The sequence below is a fragment of the Artemia sp. Qi Xiang Cuo genome, chromosome 10 (genome assembly GCF_049724085.1).
Source record: "Artemia sp. Qi Xiang Cuo chromosome 10, ASM4972408v1, whole genome shotgun sequence".
Taxonomy (NCBI): Eukaryota; Metazoa; Arthropoda; class Branchiopoda; order Anostraca; family Artemiidae; genus Artemia; species Artemia sp. Qi Xiang Cuo.
This window is the reverse complement of record NC_142803.1, coordinates 65862924-65877034: the sequence shown is the minus strand read 5'-3', so window position 1 is coordinate 65877034 and position 14111 is coordinate 65862924. Positions and strand designations below refer to the sequence as shown.

The 14111-nt window shown below is 36.8% G+C and overlaps 2 protein-coding genes across 2 annotated transcripts in view; both read left to right on the top strand.

The window, feature by feature from the left end:
* LOC148948053 (uncharacterized) overlaps positions 1-14111 on the top strand; it is a 476379-nt gene that overhangs the window by 222721 nt on the left and 239547 nt on the right. The window lies entirely within an intron of this gene.
* LOC148948058 (actin-binding protein IPP) overlaps positions 1-14111 on the top strand; it is an 80126-nt gene that overhangs the window by 53412 nt on the left and 12603 nt on the right. Inside the window, exons 7-8 of the mRNA XM_089095675.1 lie at positions 817-1002; positions 11452-11677. Of these exons, the coding sequence (XP_088951801.1) occupies positions 817-1002; positions 11452-11677 (412 nt within the window). The remainder of the gene's footprint in view (positions 1-816; positions 1003-11451; positions 11678-14111) is intronic.

Sequence of the window (14111 nt, the reverse complement as noted above, 5' to 3'; positions counted from 1 at the left end):
TCCCACTTGGGGAATACCCTTGTGCTAATGGCATGCCTCTCTTGCCCCTATGTCCTTGGAACGTATTTTTATGCCCTCTCTATAGCTGTGTTCCTTCTACTTGCCGTTGGAGAAGTATGTTCGGCAATCTGGATGCTGGCATATGGCTTAGATCTGCTTGATCCTGCCATCTTTGTTCTCTGGTCACATCAGGCATGTCTATGCTAAATCATGATAGTTCTCTTGTCAGGACCATTAAAAGTTCAAAGTCTGCACGAATTGATTGAAGATCTGTTTAGAAATGATTACAAAGGTAATTGGTAAATAAAAATGCGAGTACTTTCAAGACCAATTAAGAAACTTAAGATCACGTAGCGAGAATGAAATCTTATTATTGATAACATACTATTAAGGATAGTGAAAATATCGAGGCTAATCAAGGAACGGTATGTAATGGGAAATATAACGAACTTCAAATCGCGGTAGATCCTAGGTAACGTTAAAAAAAAGAAGAAACATCAAGAACTGGAAAACCTATGATGAGAATGCAAATGAAGGCTATAATTAATATTTTAAAGTTTTTTTTTCAAAATTATAAATCAGTATTTTAGCAGTTACTCTGGGAGTGACAGAATTTGATACCATCACCTTAAAAATTTTAGGATGTTCCACCCGCAATACAACTTCTTATTTAATTTTACCTAAGTGGAATGGATTTTTCTTTGTACAGTAGAAAATGTTTTGTTTGTGACTAATGATGTGAGTTTAATGGCGACTTGTAGTCCCATTGTAACACCGTAAGAGCTGAAATTTATAATATGTTTCTCCTTTTTTCAGATTGATCAAACAAGATCATGGGAGTATACGTACGATTCTGTGCTTAAGTTTGACACTTTTAGTCAGGTGTGGACGATGGCCAGTCCAATGAAGATTGGACGAATATTGCCGGGTATTGCACATATGAATGGACGGATTTTCGTCATTGGAGGGGAACAGGAGAGCCAAATATTGGCTAACGGTGAAGTGAGCACCTTTTTTTCTAAATATTCAATAAATATCGTTTCTTTTGGCGTGGTGGGATTTTCTGGTGAAGCTTTTTATGCAGTTTTTTTTTATGGAATTGCTCATAGATCATTGCTCACTATCAGTAATGGGGATCATCCTTTGTATAAGAGTTTTCAATTAGTAAGACAATAACTAATTTACAACTAACCTCCTTTAACTAACCTACAATTCCCGGCTCATTTTTGTTACAAAAAACGAGATAACTTAGTACTCTCGTGGGTGGTATGTATTTAGTTCTGGCAAACCTTATTGTAGACGTTCACGACTATTTCGGTGACAAAAACCCCACCACTTCCCCCACACTTTACCTCGGTGGGATTTTCTGGTGAGGCGGTTTATGTAGTTTTTTTTATAATTGCTTATATTTCTGAATGCACTATTGGGATGCACCCGATTTCTGATAGTACATCGTCTGAATTCGTCAGTCAAAATGTCAATACTATAGTTATTTTTTAACGTCTTAGTATTCAAAATTCCTACTTTCATATCCTTTAAATCAATTAAAGTATTTTGGAATCAAGAAAAGCAATTGTACCAGTTACCATTGCAGAATGCGACTCCATACATCTTTTAAGTTCTACACCGAAGTGTATACGTAGGCTTAGAACCAGACGGGAGTGAATTTTTGGGGCCACCTGTTTTAATGGAGGCCTTGTCCAATCCTGGGCCCATCTTAGTCATAACATGGTTTTCTTTCCTACACCAAATTTACTTAGGCTAGGATACCATCTATCCCTAGAATTATTCCATCCAAAAATTATTCCTAAAATTATAAAAGGTTTCTCCTAGATTTATTCCATCCATCTTCTACATTGTCAAATTTTAAACTCTCGAGGCTAGTATTCAACTGTTCCTGGAAAGTTTCTCTCAAATTCTCATCCTGGAGTCTTCCAACATTATAATTTCCCGGGAGGTAGCTACCCTTCCGTTATTTCAGCTTTAAATTAACACTACTAGCCTTGACACTGCTAGATGGTGATCTTTACTTTTAACATCAATAACAGCACTCCTATGTATCCTAGTATCTTGTATTGATCCTGCCAGTCTTCGGTTTACTATAACATAATCAATAAGGTATGCTGTCTTGCCATAACGTGAATATCATGTTAACTTATGAGCCATTTTTTGACCAAACACCGTATTGGTTATGGCTAGATAATACTTACATAATACAATATTTAAGATAATACAATACTTACAAAATTGCAAAAGTCAAACTCTTTTCTTGAATTGCAAATCCATAACTTTTCTTTTCCTACACCAAATTTCTGTACGCTAAGATACCATTGATCCCTATTTCTACCGACCTGGGCGTTAAAATCTCCTAGTAAAAACCTCATATTTCTACCTCGGACCCTGTCTATTTGCTCCTGTAACTGTAGGTAAAATTCTTCCGAGTCACTAGTATCTCCGTCAGTCGGTTCTACAGGGGCATATACTACTATAACTGATACCCAAAACTTTTAGTCATAAAATGAGCGATTAATATTCTATAGTCCCTGGGACCTTCAGTATGAATGGAGACTTTGTGTAATCCTGAGCCTATTTTGGTGACAAAATGGTTTTCAGCACTTGGCAATGCTCTTCTATCAGCAAGAGTCGAAATCCTGCACAGACAGTCGCAAGCCTATTATCTCCGACTCATTATATATCCATGAAATCGGCAGTATCAGAAATCGGGAGCATCCTCTCCAGAAGAGTTTTCAATGCGTAAAACAATAAGAGAAGAATGAGAAACTACCTATATGTAAGCCTTAGCAAAACACCTTGCTTTAACTAATCTACTAGTTTCGATAAATTCGTATTGCGAAAAACGAGACAACTTAGTGTTCTCGTGAGTGGCATATCTTTAGTCCCAGCAAAGCTCACTGCAGACGTTCACCACTATTTCTGTGACAAATCCCCACTACTGGGTCGTTAAATTTTTTGACATATAGGAAACCCACACACGACCATTAACATTTGCACTACTTTTCCAACCACCCTCCCCTTCCCCCTGTGTAAAAAGATGAGTGGTCATTTTCTTGGTTAATCGTGCGATACGGATATGTTCTGAAGCTCACACAGTCCCAGAACTTGAATACATAAGACATTCTATTCTGCAATATATGTCCTATAAATTTACTGGAATGAGTTGTAGAAAAAGGTTGAAAAACCAGTAAAGGATAATAAAACTACACAACGTCTAATTAAAAGCGTCCCATTGACAGGCCAAAAAAAAATTTCGCTATTTTGCCCTACTTTCCAAAAATGAGCAACCAACTGAAAATAAAAAAAAAAAGACCCAACCTGAATATAGCATTCAGTAACTCAAATATATTGCAGACCTTCTACAACTGTGGGAAAATTAAAACCAGCCCCGTACTGAGAAGTGATGTTAATAGGATCCCCTGTTCTTGTGGTCGCTTCTATATTGGTAGAACTCACGAACAATTGGAAGAGGAGTTGTTGGAACACAAATTTTCAATCATCGAAGCCATAACCCTAACCCTCCCTCCATTACCCAACATACATCCCCCCCCCCAAAAAAAAATTAATTAACGATATCTTATTCCAAAAATCATGGGAGCTGACGCCTGGCTCTTCCTCAATGGCCCGACGCCATAAAGCCATAAAGCTACGCCAAAGGCGCGAGAATTTTGATTCTGCTTTGGCTCAACACGTATAAGACAACCCAAACCACACCCACAGCCCACATCACTTCATTTTGTTTGAAAATACCTCCGTTAATGCCTCTGTTAAAGGTCTTTTGCAAGTTTTCATAGAGGCAATCGAAATCAAGAAATATATACACAAAAAATTGGCCCTTAATGGAGATACGAGAGAAACTTATTTGAGCCCCATTTATAATGAAATAATTATTTCAAATTTTTGTCTTCTACATTCTAACATTTCCTAAATTACTAAAATTTAAATATATAATTGTTTAAATATTTAAACAAGTTTTTTAAACTGAAAGTAAGGAGCGACATAAAAACTTAAAGCGAACAGAAATTATTCTGTATATGAAAGAGACTGTCCCCTCCTCAACGCCTCGATCTTTACACTAAAGTTTTTTATTATTTTAAAAAATGAAGTTGTGAAACGGAGTCAAACTTTAGCGTAAAGAGCGAGGCGTTGAGGAGGGGACAGTCTCTTTCATATACAGAATAATTTCTGTTCGTTTTAAGTTTTAATGTCGCTCTTTACTTTCAGTTTAAAAAACTTGTTTTTTTTATTTAATTTTTGAACCTTTTTGAATAAATGCAGGTTTTGATTTTGGCTCACCGTACATGAATAATTAAAACAAAATTTTCATATTAATTTACTTTTATTTAGTTAAATGGCTTTCTCGAAACTTGTTTAATTTTATTTACGAACGTTTTTATTAGTAATAAATATACGTAACTTACGAATTAACTTACGTAACGGACTTCTATATTCGTATATTTTCAATACGTTTATTAGGGGGTTCGCCCCCTAGTCAATACCTTGCTCTTTAAGTGAAAGTTCAAATTTTGTTCCAATTCTTTAGAATTGACCGCTTAATCACAAAGGCCGTTAATTAGAATAAATAGCTCTTATGAAAGTACTAAAAAATCTTTGGCTTAAAGAGCGAGGCATTGACTACGGGGTGAATCCAATTATATATGTAATATTTTCTGTTCGTTTAAAGTTTCGATGTTGCTACTGTTGCAGTTGAAATACTTGTTTTTATATTAAATTTATGATCTTTTTTTAAATAATGCTGGGAAGTCCGGCGTCCCCTTCATAGCAATGTCCCTTCCCCCTTGAAAACTTCCTTCATGGAAAGATCCTCCCACATAACCCCTGACTCACCCCCCCCCCCACTACCAGGAAAAATCTCCCCTGAAAACGTCTGTATACATCCAAATAACCAATACTATATGTTAACGTTGGGTAAAGTTCATAACTTTCAGCCCTCCCCCCGGGAAATTAAGGGGATTAAGTCATCCTAAAGGACATACTTATAATATTTTCGAACATGCTGAACAAAATGGCTATCTCAAAATTTTGATCAGGTGACTTTGGGAAAAAAATGAGCGTGGGAGGGGGCCTAGTTGCCCTCCAATTTTTTGGGTCACTCAAAAAGGGCACTAGAACTTTCAATTTCCATTCCAATGAGCCCTCCCGCGATATTCTAGGACAACTGGTTCGATACGATCACCCCTGGAAAAAAAACAAAAAACAAACAAACAAATAAACACGCACCTGTGATCTTTCTTCTGGCAAAAAATGCAAAATTCCACATTTTTGTAGATGGGAGCTTGAAACCTCTACAGTAGGGTTCTCTGATACGCGGAATATGATGGTGTGATTTTCATTAAGGTTCTATAACTTTTAGGGGTCGTAACCCCTTTATTTTAAAATCAGCCAAATTTTGTCAGGAACTTAACTTTAGATGAGCAGGTTGAAACTTGATGAAACTAATATATTTGAAATCAGCAAAAAAATGAAATTCTTTAGATGTCTCTATTTGCATCAAAATAACTTTTTCTAGAGTTTGGGTTACCATTGAGCCGGGTCGCTTACTTACAGTTCGTTACCACAAACTGTTTGATTTGAATTTAAAAAAGTATTCAATAAAATGAACACGTATTTAATTACTTGAATTGTCATTCCTTGTTTAATTTTCTATTCAATAATCCTTTTCACCGTTGCTTGGGAAGGATCCCACTTTTATTTTAGAGGTGTTTTTAACGGTTTGGTTTTATTTATTTTAGTGGTTGTTTTTTAAGGTCTTTTTTTGTTTCTTCGCCGAGGACGGTCGAGCGGAGGTATATGCCGAAATAAATAAGGGAAATAAATAAGGGAAATAAATAAGGGAATTCATTTTGCTCGACATTCCGGTAAATTTTGTTGATTTGCCAACTTGTCGATTGATCGGGCAGATCGATTCAATTCAACCCCTATGCAACTCAATTCCATTTAACTCAACGTCCATTCAGTTCAACCGTCATTAGGTTTACTCCATTTAACTCAACCCACGTTCAACTTAATGCCATTCAACTCAACCCGCATGCAACTCAATACCATTTCACAAAACCTCCGTTCAATTCAACCCTCATTAGGTTTACTCCATTTAGCTCAACCCACGTTTAACGAAATATTTGCATTGAATTTTCGATTTCACTGTTTGTGAATATCTATCTTCTTTTTCTTATTTTTGAGTTTTTTCTTACCTTGTCATGCTTACCCAGAGTGGTCTCATAGATTATTTACTATGGTGTACAGTATATTTTACTGCTAGATATGTTACTGAGCCAAGACCGTACCAAAAATTTATTTGCGGGGGGGGGGGGGGTATAAAATAAATTCGGAGGATTCTTTTAAAAAGATTAGTGATAATCAAGGTTTCTGTGTGCAAAGTTCTTTTATATGTATTTTTGTTTCTTTTGTACGACTCGGACAAAAGTTTACCGGGGGGGGGGATGAAGCCGAGAACTCCCTCTGGGTACACTTATGCACCTTGATTTATGTAATTACCTTAAAAAACAAGTTTTATCAAATGATAGTAAAGATCGAGATGAGAACTCAAAATTACCAGGAATTTTCCTGTGTATTTCAACCCCTCGCTCTTTGCGCTAAAATTTAGTCATCCACTGACGATGTCATTTGGTCTTACGACTTTTAGTTAAGCACTAGTTAATCGTAAGTGGTGGCGGGGGGGGGGGGCTAAGAGGCGTGGCAACGTCCTCATATGCAGGAGACTCGTGTTCGTTTTCAATTTCTAATGTTGTTTACTTTCATTGGCAGAAAAATTGTCTTGTAGTTTACAGATTTTAATATTTTATTTCTGTTTAATATAAAGCTCAGGCAATCTCTCATATTTTTTTTTTGTAACAGGAACTTTACTTACGATCTATCCACTTTTGGTCTAACCACGTTTGTTCGTTTCATATCGTATCAGTCTATTCATATCTATCATCTATAGTTTGAATTGTATAGTATACATCTATACATGTATACATCTATAGTATCTATCATCTATAGTATGAATAGTATGATATAGTATGATAGATGATATCATCTATCATACTATATCATACTATCATACTAAAAACACTCTTTTAGAATAAAAATATGTCAAACTGATGAAACCGAGCATCGATGTGTTTAGTATCGTATCGAGTCTGTTATTTCTATTCGTTTTTAATGTGAAGTTCGAGCCTTCACTCATAGTTTGTTTTTTTTTTTTTTTTTTTTTTTTTTGTAACGGAATCTTTACTTACGGTCTAACCACTTTTGCTGGGCGCTGGAGCTTATGATTTTTGTTTGAATCAGACTTTTATAGGACCGTCTATCAGCCCTGGTAAAAAAAAAGAAAAATAAAGAAACAAGCGAATAAACATCCGTGAAATGAACTCAAGGACCCAGGAACTCAAAGGCATCAGACTCAAAAAAATTCGACCCCAAACGAGAAAGCTGCTGGCGCTCTGCAAGAATATGGGCCACATCATCACGCGGTAAATTATATCGGTGGCAAGAGTAATCCCACCCAAGGCAAGCCAGAACTTCTCAGCCAGTTGCTCCACTTTGAAATGATATTTCAAATCATATGCCTCTCCACTTGCAAATTTGTACATTAAATCCAAGAAATAGAATTGAAAAAATAAATTTAAATTCCTCTTAGCCTTTAACATCCACTGTAATGGCCCAATTTTCACCTTGCGCACTGGGGAATTTTGCCGCTTCTTAATATGACAATACTTTACAAATAATCTAGCAACTATCCCTGGATTAGATTCAGTTTTGGCTGAGACTCGACACATCGACATCGACGCATCGATGTTCAGTGTCATTAGCTTGACAGATTTTTATTTATGAAGAGTTTAGATACTGTTAATGCCCAACTCTCTGGCATAATGGTTACGATATTTACCTGTGTCATAATAAAGTTAACATTTATTCATAGTACCAGGTCGTACTCTTATTTGGGTCGTATCTGGCATGCAATTATTTATCACTTATGAATATAATAATAATAACTCTTTATTTCCATAATAGCTTATAGCTAGCAGCGGACGTCAAACAACAAGAAAAAATAACACATGAGATCAGATAAATAAATATAAAAATAAATAAACTTTTTCACAACTTTTTATAGATTTCCATTTCAACTAGTTCCTCATTATAGTGGTTCACGAAGTATGGAACAAACGATGATAGGTACCTTTATGATGCCTTTTGCGGTGAGGGACGAAAGAGTTGGCAAGACGAACTGAGGGCTCCTCTACGTGTTTTTGGCCAACTGATCTGTGATTCCTGGAAATCCTGTAATATTTTGCGATGGACATCACAGCTTAGGTATTTTTTTCCGAAATGCATCGTGAGATCGTGGTGCCTTTCAGATAGTTTCTGAAGCCTCAGTTTCTGCAGGCTGTCCTCATAGGATGTATAGTTTGCCCCAAGCATTATTTTGCGCGCCCGATTTTGAGTATTTCCAAGCTTTTCGGTTAAGAAAACCGTTAGACCAGGGTGCCAAACGGGACAAGCATACTCGGTTTGCGATCGTACATACATACAGTATAGACTGCGCATAATGGAAATTTGGATATTGAACCGCGGTTGGCAAGCAAAGGATTTTAAGCATAGGGAAGCCTTTTGGAGGATAGACTGTATATGTGGATCCCATTTCAAGTTGCTTTTGAAAATTACTCCTAGGATTTTTTTTTCATCTTTAGTTGTAAGTCCAGTGTCTTCTTGGGACGGAATTGCAGATTTTAAAAAGCTAACACGTAGAATATGGCTCTTGGTTTCACTAACTGTAAGCATTATATTTTCAAGATTATGCTTTAGCTGGGAAAATATTGATGAGGTGGTGATTTCCTCTGCTGGGCTCGCTAATGCGCGGAATGATAAGCTTGACAGGTCGTCAGCAAACTTGTAGCAACTTTGTATTTGTGCTAGGACAGGGTTAAAAACAACCAAAAAGATAAGTGGTCCTAATTTTGTCCCTTGGGGTGCTCCACACCATATTTCTTGGAATTTCGGATGCTTCATCCTGCGTGAGTGAAACACATTGGTTTCGATTGTGCAGGAAGCTTGCAACTATTCTCACAAGAAACTGTCGAGCACCCATTTCTTTAGCTCGGTTAATAGCTATCAGGTGTTGCATGCTGTCAAACGCCTTTACTATATCGCTGGGAAGGATTTCTGCGTATGACTCTTTCTTCTCGAGATGTTTTATCAGATCGTCAAGAAGACATACAAGATAGTGGGTAGTATTATGTCCAGGCCTGAAGCCAAATTGCCGAAGTTCTAAATTAGCTTCAATATCTCCATATAAATATTCACAGATAAAGCCCTCAAACACTTTGGAAAGGCACGGGGTTTTTGAAATCGGGCGCAAATCGTTAGGTGAGAGGGTTTTTTTTTATTTTAGGAATGGGAGTTATATAGGCTGTCTTGAAGCAATCCGGGAATGTACCATCTATTAGAAATTGATTGAAACAGGTAGCCAAAATAGGACTAAGCTCCTCAGAGCAATGAGCTATTAACTCAATAGGAATTTCTAGAGGGTAATTACTCTTCCTGAGATCCAGGCGTTTGAGCTTCTCGCATACTTAATGGGGGCGAAGGATCGGAATTTCTTCAATCGGTCCATTTTCTGGCAGCACGTCAAGAGGTGGGCGTTCGCAGCAAATATTTGAAAAATGTGTTTTGATCATATCAGCGCTCAGAGGTTCGCCATCAGAGCCGTAGATTGTCAGCTGCTTTCGAGTCCGTCCCATAATCTCCTGGACCTTCTGGTGGAATCTAGAGGGGTTAGACTTCCAAAGCTTGTTAACCACTTGAGCACCAAATTCCTTTATAGATTTCTTTATTTTGAGAGATATAACATTGCGCCTTTTTTAAGCCTCGTCTTGATATCCCAACTTGGAAAGCTCATGTCCAAAGTTGATTACATACTTAATCTTTTAAGTTACTCGCATCTCCTATTGCGACTTAGCCAGGATTGCCTTTACTTGAAATATTACAGCATATTCTTACAACAGTTGAGCAGTGACCTCTTGCATCATATTGTTGCCGCTCTTCATATTGAGGACTTTTGACCTGTTTCCTCTAGCTAGCCACTCTCGGTAAATTTGGAGTTGTTCTTGAGTTTGTGGGCGGTACTTCACCACTGACTGGGATCTGTCAGGGGGTTTTCTGCTAGGCTTCCATACTACATTAAGGTGGTCACTCATACCAATAGCGGGGAGAGTGTAGGGGGGGATTATAGAACTCCTCGATATTGGTAAAGATAAGGTCTAGTACTTTTTCCTCGCGTGTTGGGACTTCAACAACTTGCGTAAGTGAGAGTGAACTTGAGAGCCAGCTAGCCTTTAAATCATTAAAGTCGCCCAGGATCTGAATGGCAGCGTATGGGTATTGGGATCTTATGTACCCCTGAGCCTTTTGTAACAGAGCAATTTATATCAGGACTGTGCCATTCACAAAGGATTGACGCTTGGGGATTCTTTAAATTAGTTTTATAAGTATCTGTAGAATCTTCATATCTTTGGTTCCTTCGAATTTTATTACAAGCTTTCAACACCAAGAGGTATCGAGATTGATATCGCCATTTTGTGGCGAGTCCTGCTGAAATATTGCTGTCCTGCTTCTTTGCGTCTCTGTAGACAAAAAATGCTGTTGTATTGTAATTTATTTTCTTTTTTTACGACTGGGATCACCACTTTTTCTTTTCTTTTTTCTTCATTGTGTGTTTTTTGTTTGTTTTTTTGGGGGGTTGGGCAGCATCATCATTTCTTGCCTTTATTTATTTTTTTGGAGGGGGATGGGGCTATGTAAATAATTGAAACCAAAATTTAGTGAAAATGGATGAAATTTTTAATAAGACAGTGAAAATATAAAATCAAAACTTTTTATTACAAAAATAATTATAAAAGTCCGAATATTTCCTTTGTTACCTTAGAGTTTCGTACTTTGGTTTCTGCTATTTTGGAATTTGTTGAAATGCCAGTTTTTCCTTTTGTTTTCTTTTTTTTCCGTGAATAGCGTTTTATTGCTTTTTTTCAATTATTTATTTTCTCTAGCTTATTTTTTATGAAAGCTTCTAGATGTAAAGCCAAAATAATTCCTTCATTTTTGTATTCAGTTATGGTTATTTTTGTATTAAAAAGTTTTTTTTCTTATATAATTTAGTTTCAGTAAATTGTTTGTGTTGATATAATTTATGTGATTTGTTAAGTGTAGTCGTGGTTTCAAAGGGCAGAAGGACTTTCACATTGCCTTTCTGCCCTTTTAAAAGACGATATACATAAGTAGCACTGGGTTAATTCAGATAAAATGTTCTTCTTCTTCTGTGGCAAGCTTCATTTTGTTTTGTTCTCCTACTGAAAAATTCAATTAAATTGTAAAAATGCTAATTTAGTTTAACTTGTCTTAACTTTTTTTTTTTAGGTTTATGACGTTAACGATGACAAATGGACGGAGATAGCATGTCTTCAAAAACCCCGGTGTGAATTTGGCCTTTGCACCATGGACAATCTTCTATATGCCTTAGGTGGTTGGGTTGGTGAGGACATAGGTGGTAGCATAGAGAGGTACGACCCGGTAGTAAACGAATGGAAGTTGATTGGTGAAATGCCCGAACCCAGATTCAGTATGGGTGTTGTTGCACATGGTGGTATGTTAATTTGTTTAATTATTTAATTACTTAAGTTTAAATCGATCTCTTCATTCCTAGGCTATTTCTGTGGATCAAAGAACGTGACAAAAAGTAGTCATAACTGCACCTAGGGGGGCATCCCGAAACTTTTCGTTTGGTTAGGCCTAAAATGGTTATTTTTGTTTGTGTGTTTGTTGAAAAGGGCAATAAATTACGTTTTTTTTTTTTTTTTTTTTTTTTTTTTTTTTAAGAAGTGATTGCTGTATGGCCAAAAAGATAAAGATAAAGGATACGGAACTAGACTCTTAAAGTCCAAACCGGCGGCACTGATCACCGTCTCAAGGCCCTTCAGGTAGGAAGTGCAATGGGGGCCAGCCATCCTGTTTACTGTCCCCAGATTTCTCCAGGTACCCATTTAGAGCTGGGTCGGCTGTGGCTGAGCTTACAGAGTCACGCCACTGACACCCATACCAAATCAAATAATTGGATACACTAGAATACGAACCCTTGCCCTCTCGGACAAAGGATCCTAAATCCAGTGCACCAGGCACTAGGCTAGTACGACTCTGTATGTTGCCTGCAAATACTATTAGTTTAGACCTAAACAATATTATCACGTGATTATTTCACTTAATCCAAGAATATAGTGAAGTGTATACTTAGCTGCATGTAGGCGGTTTCTCTTGCTTATGATTACTCTGAAGAATTTCTTCTGGCTGGAATTTCCGGTTAATTAGGCCTGAATGGATTTTTTTTTTCATATAGGCAATTTTATATTTTTTAGATTTTTTTTTCCTTATGACTGCTCTAAAAAAAAAAAATTTCCGTTAAGACTCAAATTTGCATACTTTAATTCATGTCTCGGAACTATTCAGTCTTCGGACTTCGGAACTATCAGCAACTATCTTCTTCGGAACTATGTCTTCGGAACTATCAGCACGTTTATATTTTTATCTCTAAATGATTAAGTTTCAACGCCTGCTCCAGCAAACCGGTGAAATCTAGCTTAAATTTATATCTCAAAATTCTTCAGTTTTAGGGGATATCTGAAAAGTATTCAGTTTTAAGGCCTGCTTCAAAAAGCTAATGGAGGCATACTTGAATATATGCCTCAAAATTATTCACTTTTTTGACCTGCATCTCTACTGGAAACAGTTTTTTTTTTTTCAAGCTATGCATTTTTATTTCTCTTAACATCAAAAAAAAAAAAAGAAAAAGAATTCACCATCACCGCCAAGATTACTGAAAAAAAGCAACTGAATGTGGGTTAACAGTTTAATATATACCACCATTAATGCCGGAAAGTCATAATAAATTTTTTAGTTATTGAACTTATAAAAGGGAAGACCTTTAAAATGGATTTCGTTTTCAGTAATGTGTAAACTATTTTCTTGTCTTTAGAAGGCACAAGGGGCCGTGGCCCTACTCCTCTTATTGGTAGTATTTGCTCGTTATGATTTTAACTTGGTTATTTATTGTAATTTCTATTTGCTTTGGGTTTCATTTATTTACTGATCAGGGCCAGATCTGGTGGGGGGGGGCTAACAAGTTTAAATTGTAATATTTTGAACAAACATAGTTATGTTTACAGTATTGATGGTTGCGGCAGGGGGTGGCAAAGTCTACATTTGCCCTGACTAAATGTAGCTCTTTACTTTTCTTTGAAAAAATTCTGTTGTGGAAAAAAATTTGAAGTTAATTCCTGCGTTTTTAATTGACATAATCCTTTTGATTGGTTAGTTAAATAATATTTTTAGTCTTTTCGGGTTTTCTCTACGAATCCAGATTTTGCTTACTATTTATAAGTTGGACAAAATTTTGCGACAAGTTTTAAAAATAGTTGTACTCTAGTGCTCTGGATTGATTGCTACAGGGGAAAATATCAAACTGTAAGGGTTGAACATCTGCATAATCTTTGGGGGTTCTATAGGGCGGATGGAATTTTAACCCCCATCGTGGTACAACGTGGGTTATAGACAGATATAAATCAACTTTCCCCCTCTATATGCCCTGAAAGTTTCAGCTTAATTCCTTCGACTTTTCTATCGGTGATACATCCTTTTAACGATCTTGGATACAAATAACTCGTATTGATTTAGTTCAATTTACCACTCAACATGCCCTGATTATTTTAACTTAATACCCTTGACTGTTCCTTAAATACTGAAGTTTTGCGCTTTGGACAAATTTGGTAAACGTAGTGTCTTTTGATTTAGTTTAACATCTGTTTATTGGGAGGTAAGGTACGGGGGTCACCACTTATTGGTGCAAAAATGGCGCAAAAAGGTTGCTATGCCACTTATTCGAGGGGGAGAACCCCTTGTCGGCCCAAAGGTTAGTGGGATTCCCGCGCTTACTCCAACGGTTCCGTTTCTACTAGCGTGATCGAATGGTCCCAGGGGCCACTTTTAAGGCCAAGGGTTACCGATTATATTGCTAACTATCTCTTTAG